At 58.5% G+C, this 21,953-nt stretch overlaps 1 protein-coding gene across 1 annotated transcript in view; it reads left to right on the plus strand.

Moving 5' to 3' along the window:
• LOC136055532 (uncharacterized) overlaps positions 1-21,712 on the plus strand; it is a 33,837-nt gene extending 12,125 nt beyond the window's left edge. The window contains exons 9-23 of the mRNA XM_065747326.1: positions 175-846; positions 2,101-2,167; positions 2,528-2,635; positions 2,725-2,897; positions 6,529-7,200; positions 8,455-8,521; positions 8,882-8,989; positions 9,079-9,251; positions 12,886-13,557; positions 14,812-14,878; positions 15,239-15,346; positions 15,436-15,608; positions 19,243-19,914; positions 21,173-21,239; positions 21,600-21,712. Coding sequence (XP_065603398.1) covers positions 175-846; positions 2,101-2,167; positions 2,528-2,635; positions 2,725-2,897; positions 6,529-7,200; positions 8,455-8,521; positions 8,882-8,989; positions 9,079-9,251; positions 12,886-13,557; positions 14,812-14,878; positions 15,239-15,346; positions 15,436-15,608; positions 19,243-19,914; positions 21,173-21,239; positions 21,600-21,712 — 3,912 coding nt within the window. The remainder of the gene's footprint in view (positions 1-174; positions 847-2,100; positions 2,168-2,527; positions 2,636-2,724; positions 2,898-6,528; positions 7,201-8,454; positions 8,522-8,881; positions 8,990-9,078; positions 9,252-12,885; positions 13,558-14,811; positions 14,879-15,238; positions 15,347-15,435; positions 15,609-19,242; positions 19,915-21,172; positions 21,240-21,599) is intronic.
• Positions 21,713-21,953: the final 241 nt, after the last annotated feature.

The following is a 21,953-nucleotide window of genomic DNA, read 5'->3' on the forward strand; positions in this document are numbered from 1 at the left end:
TCTAGTTAGGAGAGCACACCCCAGAGTGATGGAAGGCAAAGATGCACCAGGGTGACCCCCCAGAGGAAGGGAGCTGAGGGCAGGTCCATTGCAAAACTACAAGAAGAACCTTGGATGCCCAGCAATGGCTGAGCGGCTCCGCAGAGCTCGGCGACCCCCGCAGCCCCCCCGGAGCAATTCGTGCCCTACAAGGAGCAGGGCATAGCTGTGGCCCCAGTAGTGCCCTCAGTCCCCACCTTCCAGCAGCTGGAGGGGCAGATCCAACACTTGAACATCTCAGAGGCAGCCCCAGGTGGCAGCAGTGGTATCCCCACGGGTGACACCGTCCCCCTCCACAGCAACATCCCAGCAGGCATCTTTGCTGCCCCCAGTCCCCAAGAGGCTGAGAACAGCCTGGAGAGCCTAGACAGAGATGTGCCCGAAGAGGTGCTGCTGGAGGAGGCTGCAAGGCTCTTCAACTGCTCCCCTGAGATGCTGAGCGGATCTGATCCTGAGCCCCAGGGGATCAACCACGGCCTCCCCAGCAGCATCCCCGTGCTCCAAGACCTCGGGGATCTCTGTGACCTCGATGAGATCATCACCTCTCACAGCATGAACTCACTCTCACTGCCCGAAGAGATTCTCTCTTGCGACTACAGCGTCCCTGAAGCCTCCAGCATGAAGCTGAGCACGGAGCAGCTCAACCACGTTTGGATGTGCCCCAAGGAGGCGCGACAGGATCTGACACTGTCAGAAATGCTGCTGGCAATGCCCCGGGGTGATGAGCTCCAGCTGAAGGCCAAGTCAGAAAAGAGGGGGAAAAAGGAGCGAAGCAGCTTCCTGATGAGAAAAAGCCACAAAGAGAGGGTCTCCCCCTGCAGCAGTGGTGTAGAAGAGCAGGGTTAGAGCCATTCATATAGGAAAGGGGGGAGGGAAAGGTGGGATGAGGATAGTGTTCTGTTGTTGTACAGTTTCTCTCGTTTCCTAATAAATGTTTGTTCTGATCCGCTCCACGTCTTGCTGGGGTTGAAACAGCCCTTGGGGGGGGGAAGCTGGGACAGACACAGAAAGTGGTGTCCCCAGCCCAGAAGTGAAGCTCAGATCAAGGGCAGAGGAAGGCTGCAGTGCCTTCACCCCCCTAAGGCAGATGGGGTCACTTCTGGGGGGACGGGGGTGCACAGCCTTCCAAGGGGGGGCCCACTCCAGAGCCTGGGTTGTTCTCCCTGCTGTAGCAAAAGAACCCCAAATAACCCAAAGAAAAGTAAGGGAGGGAGCTGCTGGCAGGACACTACCCCACTCCCCTCGTCCACCCAACATAAAGCCACAGTACCAGAGGAAAAATAACATCACCTTCTGTATGGTAAATAACCCCCAAGGATGGTACTCAGTGAAAACAGTATGGAAGATGGTATATTTAGTAGGCTTATATAGATGGTGCACAGACAGCCGGCAAAGGATGGTGGCTCGGCTTCAGGATGAAAGAGGCTTGCCGTGGACGCCACGCAGGAGGGATCTCCAAGAAGAGATCCTTCCCCGGTGGTGGTCTGCCCTTAAATGGGGTTTGGGAGATGTGGAGCCAGGCTCCACCCGTTCCAATCACACAGGTATATCACCTTTAGCTGTGGCCCTGTGGCTGCCTCGGTGCTCAGCTCAGGTGATCCATCAGTGGTTCAGGCCGTGATTCAACAGTTCCCATACACCGTGGGTACAGCGTGGCTGCACAGAAGGATGCAGAAGGGGATGTCCAAAAATTACCCGTAAAAGCCACAGCTTTTCAGCCAGGCCTGGCTTGAGACGGATCCGGGAGCACGTGGGGAGCAGATGTGGTTAAGGGCGGTGGGTTCAAGGGCAGGGACACGGGGGGGAGAGGATGGGTGGCCCACGGTGCAGCCCCCGGGCAGCTCTCCAGGGCAGCGTGACACTGCACGAAAACTCACTGCAGTGCATCATGAAAGTCAGGCATGAGAGTCAGGCATCCGGAGCCGGAGCCTCAGCAGAGAGCATCTCCACCAGCCCCAAACACAACGGGAACCCCAAACGGGGCTCCACGTGCAGCCCCAAGCTCACACGTCCCTATGGTGGGCGCACGGATGGCCCCAGCACACATTGCTCTCTCCACAGCCACAGAAATCCCCCCTGGGCTGCAGTGATGGGAGCTCTGACCCCTTACCACCTTATAACGACCACGGTGAGGTCACTGCACCTCGCGGTTAACCCTGTAAGCTCATTGGAGGTGAGGAGGACGTGGTGGGCGGGGACAGAGCACGAGGACCCCCAGTAACGACCACCGGCAGGAGACCCCAACCGTTGGCAGTTGGAGCCGCTGCTCAAGAGCAGCAGACGCAGCTCTCTGCTGCTTACTTCTGTGCTTCGTACTTCTCCCTGGCACCTCCGAAGCTCATCTATCCTGAGCTCCTCAACAGCGCAGGTGAGCAGCAGGGGGGCCCCGCTCGCCCCACGCCGGCGCTGCCGTCCCTTCTCCGTCCCCCTCCGGGCTCCTCCTGGCGGTTGGGGAGGGGATCGACGCCGTTTCCCCCATCTCTTCCAGTCTCAGCCAAACCCTGCCAGCCCCCTGCGAGGCAGCAGCCCCCGCTGGCAGCCCCGGGCACCTGGTTTACACCGATGGCAACCGGCGCAGCCAACGCTCTCCCACCAGGTTAGACGTGCCCCTACCCGCAGTGGGAGCTCTCCGGGGGAGGGGGTTTCAAAGACCCTTCCCCCCACAACTTCCCTCTATCCCCGCAGAGATGTGGAGAGCCCCGTGCGGATGCTACTTCGACCTCCGTGTCTTTCGCCTCCGGTGGGCAAACACTGCCGTGCCCCCACCGGCCAACCCCACCGGCCAACCTTGGATGCCCAGCAATGGCTGCGCAGCTCTGCAGAGCTGGGTGACCCCCGCAGCCCCCCCAGAGCAATTCGTGCCCTACACGGAGCAGGGCATAGCTGTGGCCCCAGTGGTGCCCTCAGTCCACACCTCCCAGCAGCTGGAGGGGCAGATGCAGCACTTGAACATCTCAGAGGCAGCCCCGGGTGGCAGCAGTGGTATCCCCACGGGTGACACCGTCCCCCTCCACAGCAACACCCCAGTGGGCACCTTTGCTGCCCCGTCTCCAAGAGATCGAGAACAGCAGGGAGAGCCTAGACAGAGATGTGCCCGGTGAGATGCTGCAGGAGGATTGGTTTACCAACCAATGGACTGGTTTACAAACAACATCTTGAGCTGCCTTGAAGTTGTTTCACATTTGCATTTGTGATGATGGCACACAGACTGCGCTACATGAGGTTCTATACTGCTGTTGCTTTTTCATGTTCCTGCTTTTTGTGGTACGTGACGCAGATGAGTATTAATTTAGTACACTCAAATAGTGCTTTCCAGAATTTGTTGCTAATTCATGAATTGCAAGTTTTGTTTCTTGCTTTACTTTGTCATTGTCTTCTGAAAATAAGAAACGTTTGACTTCTCAAAAGCTCCATGTTTTTTTCCTCTTTAAACGGTAATAACTAAGTAATTTTACAGAAGGTGAAGAGTTGTGAAATGGGAAGTTTATGTTCACAGTTTCCCATTCTCTGAAGAATCTTTATTGCCAGAGCGCTGCTAGATTGTTAGTTGTGTTTCTGTTTTGCTGTGTGGTTTTTCATTCCTTTCAATACCTTAAAAGTAGAAGCTTCCTGTTTACAGTCATGCTAGTGGGTTTTTTTTTCAAATTGTCACTGAGTAAAAAAAGCTTCCTGCCATTATACATATCATTATTTGCCCTTGAAGGACTTTCTATGCCAAATAGGAGGTTCTGAGATTATTAACCCACCCCTAAGGCAGATGGGGTCACTTCTGGGGGGACAGGGGTGCAGAGCCTTCCAAGGGGGGGCCCACTCCAGAGCCTGGGTTGTTCTCCCTGCTGCAGCAAAAGAACCCCAAATAACCCAAAGAAAAGTAAGGGAGGGAAGGAGCTGCTGGCAGGACACTACCCCACTCCCCTCGTCCACCCAACATAAAGCCACAGTACCAGAGGAAAAATAACATCACCTTCGCAGCCAGAAAGCGCCGGAAAACTTCACCTCTCTTTATTGAGCATTTCACATCTGAGCTCCTCAACTTCATAGCAATGCAGCCAACACAGCACCTTCAGGCCACAGTGCCACCACTCTGCCACGCTCGAGCTCTCGGTGTCCCCATCGCCAGCCCCAGGACATGGAGGAGCGACGGGGTCCCAGCAACATCCCGGACCCCAGCAGAACCAGTGGCCATCACCAGAGCACAGAGCCCGATTACGGGCAGCGAGGATGGCTCAGGCACCCAAAAGCTCGGGGTGCTGCCCTGCCCTGAGCATCCTCACTCCAAAACAGAAGCACAGGCAGCAGCAGCGCCTCTGTGGGCCACAGAGAGACGCTCTGCTCAAGAAAAGAAGGAAAAGAAGAGTTCCTAAAGAAAAAAAGACGCCGAGCAGAGAGTCGGGGATGGGGACGCCACAAACGGACCCAGAGCCAGAAGGAGACCGTAACAAGTGCTGCAAACGCATAGGAAATCCAGCAGCTACACAGGACGGAAAGGTCACGGGCACACACTCGGAGAGCTCAGCGCAGCAGTTTACCTTTCGGGCCCAAATTGAACGCCCAGAGCAAAGACGAGGCCCGGACGGCACTCCGGGCAGTCGCAGGAGCAGCAGCAGGGACGGTCCCCGTCCTGAGCTCCAGAGTGGCAAGTCGGGGAAGCAGCGCAGATCCACGGTGCCACGGTGGGGCCTCCATGCAAACAGCCCACAGCTGTGGGGAAGCCACAGCCAGAAAGCCCATAGGGCACGACGAGGCCACGGGGCAGCTCCCAAGAGAAGCCCGGGCAGCTCCGGCCCCGCTCCGCACAGAGGGCGGAGCTGAGGGAGCCCACGGCCTTTCGGAGTCCTCAGCAGCAGCACAAGCGCTCCCGGCTGGCAAAGCGAGCAGCCCAACACCGCCGCGCTGCAGCACAGCCACAGCGCCTCGGCCCGCTCCTCCCGCCGCCCTGAGGGGGCCCGCTCTCCGCCCGCCCTTTTCTAGCCGCCCCGGCCCGTCGCGTGAGTGACGTCATCGCCGCGTGCGGCAGCAATGGCGGCAATGGCGGCAGTGGCGCCGGTCCGGGAGCGGTGAGTGCGGGGCCCGGGGGCTCACGTGTGCTCCCCCCGATCCCTGCGACATCGGCCGCCCCACGGGGCCGTCCCCGGGCCTGGGCTGCGTTGGGGGGAGCGAGCGGGAGATGCTGGTGCTCCTCGCTCAGGGGCTGCGGCCTACAGGGGGGCACCGGGGACGGCGCGGCCGCGTCCCGGGATGCGGCTGGATGGGGGTGGGGATGGGATCGGAGATTGGGAAGTGGCTTTGCTTGGGGTTGGGAGTGGGGATGGGCTCAGGGAGGGGGGCAGGGATGGAGTTGGGCATGGACATGAGGGGTTTGGGATGACGACGGGTTCGAGGATTAGGATGAGGTTGAGAAAGGAATGGAATCAAGGATGGGGATGGGGACTTAGCTGGGGTTGGGAGTGGGATGGAGTTGGGAATGGAGATGAGGTCGAGGAGGGGGTGGGGATGAAGATGAGGATGGGGGACGAGGATGACGATGAGGTCAAGGGGGGATAGGATCGAGGATGGGGATAGGGGTTTAATTTGGATTGGGGTCAGGGATAGATTTGGGAATAGGGATGACGTCGAGAAGGAGATGGGGACAAGGATGAGGATGAAGTTCGAGGAGGGGATGGGATCAGGGATGGGAATGGGATTTAGTTGGGAATGGGGTCATAGAAGGGGACAAGGATAGAGTTGGGAATGGAGATGAGATCGAGGAGGGGGTGGGGATGAAGATGAGGGTGGGTTTCAGGATGGGGACAGGGATGAGGTCAAGGAGATAGGATGGAGGATGGGGATAGGGATTTAATTGGGGTTGTGTTCAGGGATACAGTTGGGAATGGGGATGAGGTCGAGGAGGGGATGAGAGTGGGGGCACTCTGTGGCGCTGGCAGTGCAGCTCTTCACAGCTTCTTGATTCTTCTGCAGGTTCATTGCTTCCAAGGAGCGGTTCCATGCCTACCGGAGAGCCAACGGGGAGCCCGGCAGCCGAGGGGGTGGTGAGGAGGAGGAGGAAGAGAAGGAGAAGGAGGCTGTCAGCAAGCAGAGCAAGCCCCCTGCCAAGAGGGGGAGGTTGGATGCACAGGGCCAGGACGGAGAGAGGCAAGGGGAGCCCGAGGATGGGGAGCAGGAGCCCATGGAGCGCAAACGAGCCCGGGGGCAGAACAAGAGCAGGCCCTGCATGAAGCCCAACCACTACGAGAAGAGCCGGTTATGCCCATCAGTCACGCAGGTATGACATGGAGTGTGATGCTCTGCTTTGCTCTTGGTGGGTTTCTTGATTTTTCTAGTTAGGAGAGCACACCCCAGAGTGATGGAAGGCAAAGATGCACCAGGGTGACCCCCCAGAGGAAGGGAGCTGAGGGCAGGTCCATTGCAAAACTACAAGAAGAACCTTGGATGCCCAGCAATGGCTGAGCGGCTCCGCAGAGCTCGGCGACCCCCGCAGCCCCCCCGGAGCAATTCGTGCCCTACAAGGAGCAGGGCATAGCTGTGGCCCCAGTAGTGCCCTCAGTCCCCACCTTCCAGCAGCTGGAGGGGCAGATCCAACACTTGAACATCTCAGAGGCAGCCCCAGGTGGCAGCAGTGGTATCCCCACGGGTGACACCGTCCCCCTCCACAGCAACATCCCAGCAGGCATCTTTGCTGCCCCCAGTCCCCAAGAGATAGAGAACAGCCTGGAGAGCCTAGACAGAGATGTGCCCGAAGAGGTGCTGCTGGAGGAGGCTGCAAGGCTCTTCAACTGCTCCCCTGAGATGCTGAGCGGATCTGATCCTGAGCCCCAGGGGATCAACCACGGCCTCCCCAGCAGCATCCCCGTGCTCCAAGACCTCGGGGATCTCTGTGACCTCGATGAGATCATCACCTCTCACAGCATGAGCTCACTCTCACTGCCCGAAGAGATTCTCTCTTGCGACTACAGCGTCCCTGAAGCCTCCAGCATGAAGCTGAGCACGGAGCAGCTCAACCACGTTTGGATGTGCCCCAAGGAGGCGCGACAGGATCTGACACTGTCAGAAATGCTGCTGGCAATGCCCCGGGGTGATGAGCTCCAGCCGAAGGCCAAGTCAGAAAAGAGGGGGAAAAAGGAGCGAAGCAGCTTCCTGATGAGAAAAAGCCACAAAGAGAGGGTCTCCCCCTGCAGCAGTGGTGTAGAAGAGCAGGGTTAGAGCCATTCATATAGGAAAGGGGGGAGGGAAAGGTGGGATGAGGATAGTGTTCTGTTGTTGTACAGTTTCTCTCGTTTCCTAATAAATGTTTGTTCTGATCCGCTCCACGTCTTGCTGGGGTTGAAACAGCCCTTGGGGGGGGGAAGCTGGGACAGACACAGAAAGTGGTGTCCCCAGCCCAGAAGTGAAGCTCAGATCAAGGGCAGAGGAAGGCTGCAGTGCCTTCACCCCCCTAAGGCAGATGGGGTCACTTCTGGGGGGACGGGGGTGCACAGCCTTCCAAGGGGGGGCCCACTCCAGAGCCTGGGTTGTTCTCCCTGCTGTAGCAAAAGAACCCCAAATAACCCAAAGAAAAGTAAGGGAGGGAGCTGCTGGCAGGACACTACCCCACTCCCCTCGTCCACCCAACATAAAGCCACAGTACCAGAGGAAAAATAACATCACCTTCTGTATGGTAAATAACCCCCAAGGATGGTACTCAGTGAAAACAGTATGGAAGATGGTATATTTAGTAGGCTTATATAGATGGTGCACAGACAGCCGGCAAAGGATGGTGGCTCGGCTTCAGGATGAAAGAGGCTTGCCGTGGACGCCACGCAGGAGGGATCTCCAAGAAGAGATCCTTCCCCGGTGGTGGTCTGCCCTTAAATGGGGTTTGGGAGATGTGGAGCCAGGCTCCACCCGTTCCAATCACACAGGTATATCACCTTTAGCTGTGGCCCTGTGGCTGCCTCGGTGCTCAGCTCAGGTGATCCATCAGTGGTTCAGGCCGTGATTCAACACTTCCCATACACCGTGGGTACAGCGTGGCTGCACAGAAGGATGCAGAAGGGGATGTCCAAAAATTACCCGTAAAAGCCACAGCTTTTCAGCCAGGCCTGGCTTGAGACGGATCCGGGAGCACGTGGGGAGCAGATGTGGTTAAGGGCGGTGGGTTCAAGGGCAGGGACACGGGGGGGAGAGGATGGGTGGCCCACGGTGCAGCCCCCGGGCAGCTCTCCAGGGCAGCGTGACACTGCACGAAAACTCACTGCAGTGCATCATGAAAGTCAGGCATGAGAGTCAGGCATCCGGAGCCGGAGCCTCAGCAGAGAGCATCTCCACCAGCCCCAAACACAACGGGAACCCCAAACGGGGCTCCACGTGCAGCCCCAAGCTCACACGTCCCTATGGTGGGCGCACGGATGGCCCCAGCACACATTGCTCTCTCCACAGCCACAGAAATCCCCCCTGGGCTGCAGTGATGGGAGCTCTGACCCCTTACCACCTTATAACGACCACGGTGAGGTCACTGCACCTCGCGGTTAACCCTGTAAGCTCATTGGAGGTGAGGAGGACGTGGTGGGCGGGGACAGAGCACGAGGACCCCCAGTAACGACCACCGGCAGGAGACCCCAACCGTTGGCAGTTGGAGCCGCTGCTCAAGAGCAGCAGACGCAGCTCTCTGCTGCTTACTTCTGTGCTTCGTACTTCTCCCTGGCACCTCCGAAGCTCATCTATCCTGAGCTCCTCAACAGCGCAGGTGAGCAGCAGGGGGGCCCCGCTCGCCCCACGCCGGCGCTGCCGTCCCTTCTCCGTCCCCCTCCGGGCTCCTCCTGGCGGTTGGGGAGGGGATCGACGCCGTTTCCCCCATCTCTTCCAGTCTCAGCCAAACCCTGCCAGCCCCCTGCGAGGCAGCAGCCCCCGCTGGCAGCCCCGGGCACCTGGTTTACACCGATGGCAACCGGCGCAGCCAACGCTCTCCCACCAGGTTAGACGTGCCCCTACCCGCAGTGGGAGCTCTCCGGGGGAGGGGGTTTCAAAGACCCTTCCCCCCACAACTTCCCTCTATCCCCGCAGAGATGTGGAGAGCCCCGTGCGGATGCTACTTCGACCTCCGTGTCTTTCGCCTCCGGTGGGCAAACACTGCCGTGCCCCCACCGGCCAACCCCACCGGCCAACCTTGGATGCCCAGCAATGGCTGCGCAGCTCTGCAGAGCTGGGTGACCCCCGCAGCCCCCCCAGAGCAATTCGTGCCCTACACGGAGCAGGGCATAGCTGTGGCCCCAGTGGTGCCCTCAGTCCACACCTCCCAGCAGCTGGAGGGGCAGATGCAGCACTTGAACATCTCAGAGGCAGCCCCGGGTGGCAGCAGTGCTATCCCCACGGGTGACACCGTCCCCCTCCACAGCAACACCCCAGTGGGCACCTTTGCTGCCCCGTCTCCAAGAGATCGAGAACAGCAGGGAGAGCCTAGACAGAGATGTGCCCGGTGAGATGCTGCAGGAGGATTGGTTTACCAACCAATGGACTGGTTTACAAACAACATCTTGAGCTGCCTTGAAGTTGTTTCACATTTGCATTTGTGATGATGGCACACAGACTGCGCTACATGAGGTTCTATACTGCTGTTGCTTTTTCATGTTCCTGCTTTTTGTGGTACGTGACGCAGATGAGTATTAATTTAGTAAACTCAAATAGTGCTTTCCAGAATTTGTTGCTAATTCATGAATTGCAAGTTTTGTTTCTTGCTTTACTTTGTCATTGTCTTCTGAAAATAAGAAACGTTTGACTTCTCAAAAGCTCCATGTTTTTTTCCTCTTTAAACGGTAATAACTAAGTTAAAATTTTACAGAAGGTGAAGAGTTGTGAAATGGGAAGTTTATGTTCACAGTTTCCCATTCTCTGAAGAATCTTTATTGCCAGAGCGCTGCTAGATTGTTAGCTGTGTTTCTGTTTTGCTGTGTGGTTTTTCATACCTTTCAATACCTTAAAAGTAGAAGCTTCCTGTTTACAGTCATGCTAGTGGGTTTTTTTTTCAAATTGTCACTGAGTAAAAAAAGCTTCCTGCCATTATACATATCATTATTTGCCCTTGAAGGACTTTCTATGCCAAATAGGAGGTTCTGAGATTATTAACCCACCCCTAAGGCAGATGGGGTCACTTCTGGGGGGACAGGGGTGCAGAGCCTTCCAAGGGGGGGCCCACTCCAGAGCCTGGGTTGTTCTCCCTGCTGCAGCAAAAGAACCCCAAATAACCCAAAGAAAAGTAAGGGAGGGAAGGAGCTGCTGGCAGGACACTACCCCACTCCCCTCGTCCACCCAACATAAAGCCACAGTACCAGAGGAAAAATAACATCACCTTCGCAGCCAGAAAGCGCCGGAAAACTTCACCTCTCTTTATTGAGCATTTCACATCTGAGCTCCTCAACTTCATAGCAATGCAGCCAACACAGCACCTTCAGGCCACAGTGCCACCACTCTGCCACGCTCGAGCTCTCGGTGTCCCCATCGCCAGCCCCAGGACATGGAGGAGCGACGGGGTCCCAGCAACATCCCGGACCCCAGCAGAACCAGTGGCCATCACCAGAGCACAGAGCCCGATTACGGGCAGCGAGGATGGCTCAGGCACCCAAAAGCTCGGGGTGCTGCCCTGCCCTGAGCATCCTCACTCCAAAACAGAAGCACAGGCAGCAGCAGCGCCTCTGTGGGCCACAGAGAGACGCTCTGCTCAAGAAAAGAAGGAAAAGAAGAGTTCCTAAAGAAAAAAAGACGCCGAGCAGAGAGTCGGGGATGGGGACGCCACAAACGGACCCAGAGCCAGAAGGAGACCGTAACAAGTGCTGCAAACGCATAGGAAATCCAGCAGCTACACAGGACGGAAAGGTCACGGGCACACACTCGGAGAGCTCAGCGCAGCAGTTTACCTTTCGGGCCCAAATTGAACGCCCAGAGCAAAGACGAGGCCCGGACGGCACTCCGGGCAGTCGCAGGAGCAGCAGCAGGGACGGTCCCCGTCCTGAGCTCCAGAGTGGCAAGTCGGGGAAGCAGCGCAGATCCACGGTGCCACGGTGGGGCCTCCATGCAAACAGCCCACAGCTGTGGGGAAGCCACAGCCAGAAAGCCCATAGGGCACGACGAGGCCACGGGGCAGCTCCCAAGAGAAGCCCGGGCAGCTCCGGCCCCGCTCCGCACAGAGGGCGGAGCTGAGGGAGCCCACGGCCTTTCGGAGTCCTCAGCAGCAGCACAAGCGCTCCCGGCTGGCAAAGCGAGCAGCCCAACACCGCCGCGCTGCAGCACAGCCACAGCGCCTCGGCCCGCTCCTCCCGCCGCCCTGAGGGGGCCCGCTCTCCGCCCGCCCTTTTCTAGCCGCCCCGGCCCGTCGCGTGAGTGACGTCATCGCCGCGTGCGGCAGCAATGGCGGCAATGGCGGCAGTGGCGCCGGTCCGGGAGCGGTGAGTGCGGGGCCCGGGGGCTCACGTGTGCTCCCCCCGATCCCTGCGACATCGGCCGCCCCACGGGGCCGTCCCCGGGCCTGGGCTGCGTTGGGGGGAGCGAGCGGGAGATGCTGGTGCTCCTCGCTCAGGGGCTGCGGCCTACAGGGGGGCACCGGGGACGGCGCGGCCGCGTCCCGGGATGCGGCTGGATGGGGGTGGGGATGGGATCGGAGATTGGGAAGTGGCTTTGCTTGGGGTTGGGAGTGGGGATGGGCTCAGGGAGGGGGGCAGGGATGGAGTTGGGCATGGACATGAGGGGTTTGGGATGACGACGGGTTCGAGGATTAGGATGAGGTTGAGAAAGGAATGGAATCAAGGATGGGGATGGGGACTTAGCTGGGGTTGGGAGTGGGATGGAGTTGGGAATGGAGATGAGGTCGAGGAGGGGGTGGGGATGAAGATGAGGATGGGGGACGAGGATGACGATGAGGTCAAGGGGGGATAGGATCGAGGATGGGGATAGGGGTTTAATTTGGATTGGGGTCAGGGATAGATTTGGGAATAGGGATGACGTCGAGAAGGAGATGGGGACAAGGATGAGGATGAAGTTCGAGGAGGGGATGGGATCAGGGATGGGAATGGGATTTAGTTGGGAATGGGGTCATAGAAGGGGACAAGGATAGAGTTGGGAATGGAGATGAGATCGAGGAGGGGGTGGGGATGAAGATGAGGGTGGGTTTCAGGATGGGGACAGGGATGAGGTCAAGGAGATAGGATGGAGGATGGGGATAGGGATTTAATTGGGGTTGTGTTCAGGGATACAGTTGGGAATGGGGATGAGGTCGAGGAGGGGATGAGAGTGGGGGCACTCTGTGGCGCTGGCAGTGCAGCTCTTCACAGCTTCTTGATTCTTCTGCAGGTTCATTGCTTCCAAGGAGCGGTTCCATGCCTACCGGAGAGCCAACGGGGAGCCCGGCAGCCGAGGGGGTGGTGAGGAGGAGGAGGAAGAGAAGGAGAAGGAGGCTGTCAGCAAGCAGAGCAAGCCCCCTGCCAAGAGGGGGAGGTTGGATGCACAGGGCCAGGACGGAGAGAGGCAAGGGGAGCCCGAGGATGGGGAGCAGGAGCCCATGGAGCGCAAACGAGCCCGGGGGCAGAACAAGAGCAGGCCCTGCATGAAGCCCAACCACTACGAGAAGAGCCGGTTATGCCCATCAGTCACGCAGGTATGACATGGAGTGTGATGCTCTGCTTTGCTCTTGGTGGGTTTCTTGATTTTTCTAGTTAGGAGAGCACACCCCAGAGTGATGGAAGGCAAAGATGCACCAGGGTGACCCCCCAGAGGAAGGGAGCTGAGGGCAGGTCCATTGCAAAACTACAAGAAGAACCTTGGATGCCCAGCAATGGCTGAGCGGCTCCGCAGAGCTCGGCGACCCCCGCAGCCCCCCCGGAGCAATTCGTGCCCTACAAGGAGCAGGGCATAGCTGTGGCCCCAGTAGTGCCCTCAGTCCCCACCTTCCAGCAGCTGGAGGGGCAGATCCAACACTTGAACATCTCAGAGGCAGCCCCAGGTGGCAGCAGTGGTATCCCCACGGGTGACACCGTCCCCCTCCACAGCAACATCCCAGCAGGCATCTTTGCTGCCCCCAGTCCCCAAGAGATAGAGAACAGCCTGGAGAGCCTAGACAGAGATGTGCCCGAAGAGGTGCTGCTGGAGGAGGCTGCAAGGCTCTTCAACTGCTCCCCTGAGATGCTGAGCGGATCTGATCCTGAGCCCCAGGGGATCAACCACGGCCTCCCCAGCAGCATCCCCGTGCTCCAAGACCTCGGGGATCTCTGTGACCTCGATGAGATCATCACCTCTCACAGCATGAGCTCACTCTCACTGCCCGAAGAGATTCTCTCTTGCGACTACAGCGTCCCTGAAGCCTCCAGCATGAAGCTGAGCACGGAGCAGCTCAACCACGTTTGGATGTGCCCCAAGGAGGCGCGACAGGATCTGACACTGTCAGAAATGCTGCTGGCAATGCCCCGGGGTGATGAGCTCCAGCCGAAGGCCAAGTCAGAAAAGAGGGGGAAAAAGGAGCGAAGCAGCTTCCTGATGAGAAAAAGCCACAAAGAGAGGGTCTCCCCCTGCAGCAGTGGTGTAGAAGAGCAGGGTTAGAGCCATTCATATAGGAAAGGGGGGAGGGAAAGGTGGGATGAGGATAGTGTTCTGTTGTTGTACAGTTTCTCTCGTTTCCTAATAAATGTTTGTTCTGATCCGCTCCACGTCTTGCTGGGGTTGAAACAGCCCTTGGGGGGGGGAAGCTGGGACAGACACAGAAAGTGGTGTCCCCAGCCCAGAAGTGAAGCTCAGATCAAGGGCAGAGGAAGGCTGCAGTGCCTTCACCCCCCTAAGGCAGATGGGGTCACTTCTGGGGGGACGGGGGTGCACAGCCTTCCAAGGGGGGGCCCACTCCAGAGCCTGGGTTGTTCTCCCTGCTGTAGCAAAAGAACCCCAAATAACCCAAAGAAAAGTAAGGGAGGGAGCTGCTGGCAGGACACTACCCCACTCCCCTCGTCCACCCAACATAAAGCCACAGTACCAGAGGAAAAATAACATCACCTTCTGTATGGTAAATAACCCCCAAGGATGGTACTCAGTGAAAACAGTATGGAAGATGGTATATTTAGTAGGCTTATATAGATGGTGCACAGACAGCCGGCAAAGGATGGTGGCTCGGCTTCAGGATGAAAGAGGCTTGCCGTGGACGCCACGCAGGAGGGATCTCCAAGAAGAGATCCTTCCCCGGTGGTGGTCTGCCCTTAAATGGGGTTTGGGAGATGTGGAGCCAGGCTCCACCCGTTCCAATCACACAGGTATATCACCTTTAGCTGTGGCCCTGTGGCTGCCTCGGTGCTCAGCTCAGGTGATCCATCAGTGGTTCAGGCCGTGATTCAACACTTCCCATACACCGTGGGTACAGCGTGGCTGCACAGAAGGATGCAGAAGGGGATGTCCAAAAATTACCCGTAAAAGCCACAGCTTTTCAGCCAGGCCTGGCTTGAGACGGATCCGGGAGCACGTGGGGAGCAGATGTGGTTAAGGGCGGTGGGTTCAAGGGCAGGGACACGGGGGGGAGAGGATGGGTGGCCCACGGTGCAGCCCCCGGGCAGCTCTCCAGGGCAGCGTGACACTGCACGAAAACTCACTGCAGTGCATCATGAAAGTCAGGCATGAGAGTCAGGCATCCGGAGCCGGAGCCTCAGCAGAGAGCATCTCCACCAGCCCCAAACACAACGGGAACCCCAAACGGGGCTCCACGTGCAGCCCCAAGCTCACACGTCCCTATGGTGGGCGCACGGATGGCCCCAGCACACATTGCTCTCTCCACAGCCACAGAAATCCCCCCTGGGCTGCAGTGATGGGAGCTCTGACCCCTTACCACCTTATAACGACCACGGTGAGGTCACTGCACCTCGCGGTTAACCCTGTAAGCTCATTGGAGGTGAGGAGGACGTGGTGGGCGGGGACAGAGCACGAGGACCCCCAGTAACGACCACCGGCAGGAGACCCCAACCGTTGGCAGTTGGAGCCGCTGCTCAAGAGCAGCAGACGCAGCTCTCTGCTGCTTACTTCTGTGCTTCGTACTTCTCCCTGGCACCTCCGAAGCTCATCTATCCTGAGCTCCTCAACAGCGCAGGTGAGCAGCAGGGGGGCCCCGCTCGCCCCACGCCGGCGCTGCCGTCCCTTCTCCGTCCCCCTCCGGGCTCCTCCTGGCGGTTGGGGAGGGGATCGACGCCGTTTCCCCCATCTCTTCCAGTCTCAGCCAAACCCTGCCAGCCCCCTGCGAGGCAGCAGCCCCCGCTGGCAGCCCCGGGCACCTGGTTTACACCGATGGCAACCGGCGCAGCCAACGCTCTCCCACCAGGTTAGACGTGCCCCTACCCGCAGTGGGAGCTCTCCGGGGGAGGGGGTTTCAAAGACCCTTCCCCCCACAACTTCCCTCTATCCCCGCAGAGATGTGGAGAGCCCCGTGCGGATGCTACTTCGACCTCCGTGTCTTTCGCCTCCGGTGGGCAAACACTGCCGTGCCCCCACCGGCCAACCCCACCGGCCAACCTTGGATGCCCAGCAATGGCTGCGCAGCTCTGCAGAGCTGGGTGACCCCCGCAGCCCCCCCAGAGCAATTCGTGCCCTACACGGAGCAGGGCATAGCTGTGGCCCCAGTGGTGCCCTCAGTCCACACCTCCCAGCAGCTGGAGGGGCAGATGCAGCACTTGAACATCTCAGAGGCAGCCCCGGGTGGCAGCAGTGCTATCCCCACGGGTGACACCGTCCCCCTCCACAGCAACACCCCAGTGGGCACCTTTGCTGCCCCGTCTCCAAGAGATCGAGAACAGCAGGGAGAGCCTAGACAGAGATGTGCCCGGTGAGATGCTGCAGGAGGATTGGTTTACCAACCAATGGACTGGTTTACAAACAACATCTTGAGCTGCCTTGAAGTTGTTTCACATTTGCATTTGTGATGATGGCACACAGACTGCGCTACATGAGGTTCTATACTGCTGTTGCTTTTTCATGTTCCTGCTTTTTGTGGTACGTGACGCAGATGAGTATTAATTTAGTAAACTCAAATAGTGCTTTCCAGAATTTGTTGCTAATTCATGAATTGCAAGTTTTGTTTCTTGCTTTACTTTGTCATTGTCTTCTGAAAATAAGAAACGTTTGACTTCTCAAAAGCTCCATGTTTTTTTCCTCTTTAAACGGTAATAACTAAGTTAAAATTTTACAGAAGGTGAAGAGTTGTGAAATGGGAAGTTTATGTTCACAGTTTCCCATTCTCTGAAGAATCTTTATTGCCAGAGCGCTGCTAGATTGTTAGCTGTGTTTCTGTTTTGCTGTGTGGTTTTTCATACCTTTCAATACCTTAAAAGTAGAAGCTTCCTGTTTACAGTCATGCTAGTGGGTTTTTTTTTCAAATTGTCACTGAGTAAAAAAAGCTTCCTGCCATTATACATATCATTATTTGCCCTTGAAGGACTTTCTATGCCAAATAGGAGGTTCTGAGATTATTAACCCACCCCTAAGGCAGATGGGGTCACTTCTGGGGGGACAGGGGTGCAGAGCCTTCCAAGGGGGGGCCCACTCCAGAGCCTGGGTTGTTCTCCCTGCTGCAGCAAAAGAACCCCAAATAACCCAAAGAAAAGTAAGGGAGGGAAGGAGCTGCTGGCAGGACACTACCCCACTCCCCTCGTCCACCCAACATAAAGCCACAGTACCAGAGGAAAAATAACATCACCTTCGCAGCCAGAAAGCGCCGGAAAACTTCACCTCTCTTTATTGAGCATTTCACATCTGAGCTCCTCAACTTCATAGCAATGCAGCCAACACAGCACCTTCAGGCCACAGTGCCACCACTCTGCCACGCTCGAGCTCTCGGTGTCCCCATCGCCAGCCCCAGGACATGGAGGAGCGACGGGGTCCCAGCAACATCCCGGACCCCAGCAGAACCAGTGGCCATCACCAGAGCACAGAGCCCGATTACGGGCAGCGAGGATGGCTCAGGCACCCAAAAGCTCGGGGTGCTGCCCTGCCCTGAGCATCCTCACTCCAAAACAGAAGCACAGGCAGCAGCAGCGCCTCTGTGGGCCACAGAGAGACGCTCTGCTCAAGAAAAGAAGGAAAAGAAGAGTTCCTAAAGAAAAAAAGACGCCGAGCAGAGAGTCGGGGATGGGGACGCCACAAACGGACCCAGAGCCAGAAGGAGACCGTAACAAGTGCTGCAAACGCATAGGAAATCCAGCAGCTACACAGGACGGAAAGGTCACGGGCACACACTCGGAGAGCTCAGCGCAGCAGTTTACCTTTCGGGCCCAAATTGAACGCCCAGAGCAAAGACGAGGCCCGGACGGCACTCCGGGCAGTCGCAGGAGCAGCAGCAGGGACGGTCCCCGTCCTGAGCTCCAGAGTGGCAAGTCGGGGAAGCAGCGCAGATCCACGGTGCCACGGTGGGGCCTCCATGCAAACAGCCCACAGCTGTGGGGAAGCCACAGCCAGAAAGCCCATAGGGCACGACGAGGCCACGGGGCAGCTCCCAAGAGAAGCCCGGGCAGCTCCGGCCCCGCTCCGCACAGAGGGCGGAGCTGAGGGAGCCCACGGCCTTTCGGAGTCCTCAGCAGCAGCACAAGCGCTCCCGGCTGGCAAAGCGAGCAGCCCAACACCGCCGCGCTGCAGCACAGCCACAGCGCCTCGGCCCGCTCCTCCCGCCGCCCTGAGGGGGCCCGCTCTCCGCCCGCCCTTTTCTAGCCGCCCCGGCCCGTCGCGTGAGTGACGTCATCGCCGCGTGCGGCAGCAATGGCGGCAATGGCGGCAGTGGCGCCGGTCCGGGAGCGGTGAGTGCGGGGCCCGGGGGCTCACGTGTGCTCCCCCCGATCCCTGCGACATCGGCCGCCCCACGGGGCCGTCCCCGGGCCTGGGCTGCGTTGGGGGGAGCGAGCGGGAGATGCTGGTGCTCCTCGCTCAGGGGCTGCGGCCTACAGGGGGGCACCGGGGACGGCGCGGCCGCGTCCCGGGATGCGGCTGGATGGGGGTGGGGATGGGATCGGAGATTGGGAAGTGGCTTTGCTTGGGGTTGGGAGTGGGGATGGGCTCAGGGAGGGGGGCAGGGATGGAGTTGGGCATGGACATGAGGGGTTTGGGATGACGACGGGTTCGAGGATTAGGATGAGGTTGAGAAAGGAATGGAATCAAGGATGGGGATGGGGACTTAGCTGGGGTTGGGAGTGGGATGGAGTTGGGAATGGAGATGAGGTCGAGGAGGGGGTGGGGATGAAGATGAGGATGGGGGACGAGGATGACGATGAGGTCAAGGGGGGATAGGATCGAGGATGGGGATAGGGGTTTAATTTGGATTGGGGTCAGGGATAGATTTGGGAATAGGGATGACGTCGAGAAGGAGATGGGGACAAGGATGAGGATGAAGTTCGAGGAGGGGATGGGATCAGGGATGGGAATGGGATTTAGTTGGGAATGGGGTCATAGAAGGGGACAAGGATAGAGTTGGGAATGGAGATGAGATCGAGGAGGGGGTGGGGATGAAGATGAGGGTGGGTTTCAGGATGGGGACAGGGATGAGGTCAAGGAGATAGGATGGAGGATGGGGATAGGGATTTAATTGGGGTTGTGTTCAGGGATACAGTTGGGAATGGGGATGAGGTCGAGGAGGGGATGAGAGTGGGGGCACTCTGTGGCGCTGGCAGTGCAGCTCTTCACAGCTTCTTGATTCTTCTGCAGGTTCATTGCTTCCAAGGAGCGGTTCCATGCCTACCGGAGAGCCAACGGGGAGCCCGGCAGCCGAGGGGGTGGTGAGGAGGAGGAGGAAGAGAAGGAGAAGGAGGCTGTCAGCAAGCAGAGCAAGCCCCCTGCCAAGAGGGGGAGGTTGGATGCACAGGGCCAGGACGGAGAGAGGCAAGGGGAGCCCGAGGATGGGGAGCAGGAGCCCATGGAGCGCAAACGAGCCCGGGGGCAGAACAAGAGCAGGCCCTGCATGAAGCCCAACCACTACGAGAAGAGCCGGTTATGCCCATCAGTCACGCAGGTATGACATGGAGTGTGATGCTCTGCTTTGCTCTTGGTGGGTTTCTTGATTTTTCTAGTTAGGAGAGCACACCCCAGAGTGATGGAAGGCAAAGATGCACCAGGGTGACCCCCCAGAGGAAGGGAGCTGAGGGCAGGTCCATTGCAAAACTACAAGAAGAACCTTGGATGCCCAGCAATGGCTGAGCGGCTCCGCAGAGCTCGGCGACCCCCGCAGCCCCCCCGGAGCAATTCGTGCCCTACAAGGAGCAGGGCATAGCTGTGGCCCCAGTAGTGCCCTCAGTCCCCACCTTCCAGCAGCTGGAGGGGCAGATCCAACACTTGAACATCTCAGAGGCAGCCCCAGGTGGCAGCAGTGGTATCCCCACGGGTGACACCGTCCCCCTCCACAGCAACATCCCAGCAGGCATCTTTGCTGCCCCCAGTCCCCAAGAGATAGAGAACAGCCTGGAGAGCCTAGACAGAGATGTGCCCGAAGAGGTGCTGCTGGAGGAGGCTGCAAGGCTCTTCAACTGCTCCCCTGAGATGCTGAGCGGATCTGATCCTGAGCCCCAGGGGATCAACCACGGCCTCCCCAGCAGCATCCCCGTGCTCCAAGACCTCGGGGATCTCTGTGACCTCGATGAGATCATCACCTCTCACAGCATGAGCTCACTCTCACTGCCCGAAGAGATTCTCTCTTGCGACTACAGCGTCCCTGAAGCCTCCAGCATGAAGCTGAGCACGGAGCAGCTCAACCACGTTTGGATGTGCCCCAAGGAGGCGCGACAGGATCTGACACTGTCAGAAATGCTGCTGGCAATGCCCCGGGGTGATGAGCTCCAGCTGAAGGCCAAGTCAGAAAAGAGGGGGAAAAAGGAGCGAAGCAGCTTCCTGATGAGAAAAAGCCACAAAGAGAGGGTCTCCCCCTGCAGCAGTGGTGTAGAAGAGCAGGGTTAGAGCCATTCATATAGGAAAGGGGGGAGGGAAAGGTGGGATGAGGATAGTGTTCTGTTGTTGTACAGTTTCTCTCGTTTCCTAATAAATGTTTGTTCTGATCCGCTCCACGTCTTGCTGGGGTTGAAACAGCCCTTGGGGGGGGGAAGCTGGGACAGACACAGAAAGTGGTGTCCCCAGCCCAGAAGTGAAGCTCAGATCAAGGGCAGAGGAAGGCTGCAGTGCCTTCACCCCCCTAAGGCAGATGGGGTCACTTCTGGGGGGACGGGGGTGCACAGCCTTCCAAGGGGGGGCCCACTCCAGAGCCTGGGTTGTTCTCCCTGCTGTAGCAAAAGAACCCCAAATAACCCAAAGAAAAGTAAGGGAGGGAAGGAGCTGCTGGCAGGACACTACCCCACTCCCCTCGTCCACCCAACATAAAGCCACAGTACCAGAGGAAAAATAACATCACCTTCTGTATGGTAAATAACCCCCAAGGATGGTACTCAGTGAAAACAGTATGGAAGATGGTATATTTAGTAGGCTTATATAGATGGTGCACAGACAGCCGGCAAAGGATGGTGGCTCGGCTTCAGGATGAAAGAGGCTTGCCGTGGACGCCACGCAGGAGGGATCTCCAAGAAGAGATCCTTCCCCGGTGGTGGTCTGCCCTTAAATGGGGTTTGGGAGATGTGGAGCCAGGCTCCACCCGTTCCAATCACACAGGTATATCACCTTTAGCTGTGGCCCTGTGGCTGCCTCGGTGCTCAGCTCAGGTGATCCATCAGTGGTTCAGGCCGTGATTCAACAGTTCCCATACACCGTGGGTACAGCGTGGCTGCACAGAAGGATGCAGAAGGGGATGTCCAAAAATTACCCGTAAAAGCCACAGCTTTTCAGCCAGGCCTGGCTTGAGACGGATCCGGGAGCACGTGGGGAGCAGATGTGGTTAAGGGCGGTGGGTTCAAGGGCAGGGACACGGGGGGGAGAGGATGGGTGGCCCACGGTGCAGCCCCCGGGCAGCTCTCCAGGGCAGCGTGACACTGCACGAAAACTCACTGCAGTGCATCATGAAAGTCAGGCATGAGAGTCAGGCATCCGGAGCCGGAGCCTCAGCAGAGAGCATCTCCACCAGCCCCAAACACAACGGGAACCCCAAACGGGGCTCCACGTGCAGCCCCAAGCTCACACGTCCCTATGGTGGGCGCACGGATGGCCCCAGCACACATTGCTCTCTCCACAGCCACAGAAATCCCCCCTGGGCTGCAGTGATGGGAGCTCTGACCCCTTACCACCTTATAACGACCACGGTGAGGTCACTGCACCTCGCGGTTAACCCTGTAAGCTCATTGGAGGTGAGGAGGACGTGGTGGGCGGGGACAGAGCACGAGGACCCCCAGTAACGACCACCGGCAGGAGACCCCAACCGTTGGCAGTTGGAGCCGCTGCTCAAGAGCAGCAGACGCAGCTCTCTGCTGCTTACTTCTGTGCTTCGTACTTCTCCCTGGCACCTCCGAAGCTCATCTATCCTGAGCTCCTCAACAGCGCAGGTGAGCAGCAGGGGGGCCCCGCTCGCCCCACGCCGGCGCTGCCGTCCCTTCTCCGTCCCCCTCCGGGCTCCTCCTGGCGGTTGGGGAGGGGATCGACGCCGTTTCCCCCATCTCTTCCAGTCTCAGCCAAACCCTGCCAGCCCCCTGCGAGGCAGCAGCCCCCGCTGGCAGCCCCGGGCACCTGGTTTACACCGATGGCAACCGGCGCAGCCAACGCTCTCCCACCAGGTTAGACGTGCCCCTACCCGCAGTGGGAGCTCTCCGGGGGAGGGGGTTTCAAAGACCCTTCCCCCCACAACTTCCCTCTATCCCCGCAGAGATGTGGAGAGCCCCGTGCGGATGCTACTTCGACCTCCGTGTCTTTCGCCTCCGGTGGGCAAACACTGCCGTGCCCCCACCGGCCAACCCCACCGGCCAACCTTGGATGCCCAGCAATGGCTGCGCAGCTCTGCAGAGCTGGGTGACCCCCGCAGC

The sequence above is a fragment of the Cyrtonyx montezumae genome, unplaced genomic scaffold (assembly GCF_038088225.1).
Source record: "Cyrtonyx montezumae isolate F1298 unplaced genomic scaffold, pur_monq_1.0 scaffold_44, whole genome shotgun sequence".
Classification (NCBI taxonomy): Eukaryota; Metazoa; Chordata; class Aves; order Galliformes; family Odontophoridae; genus Cyrtonyx; species Cyrtonyx montezumae.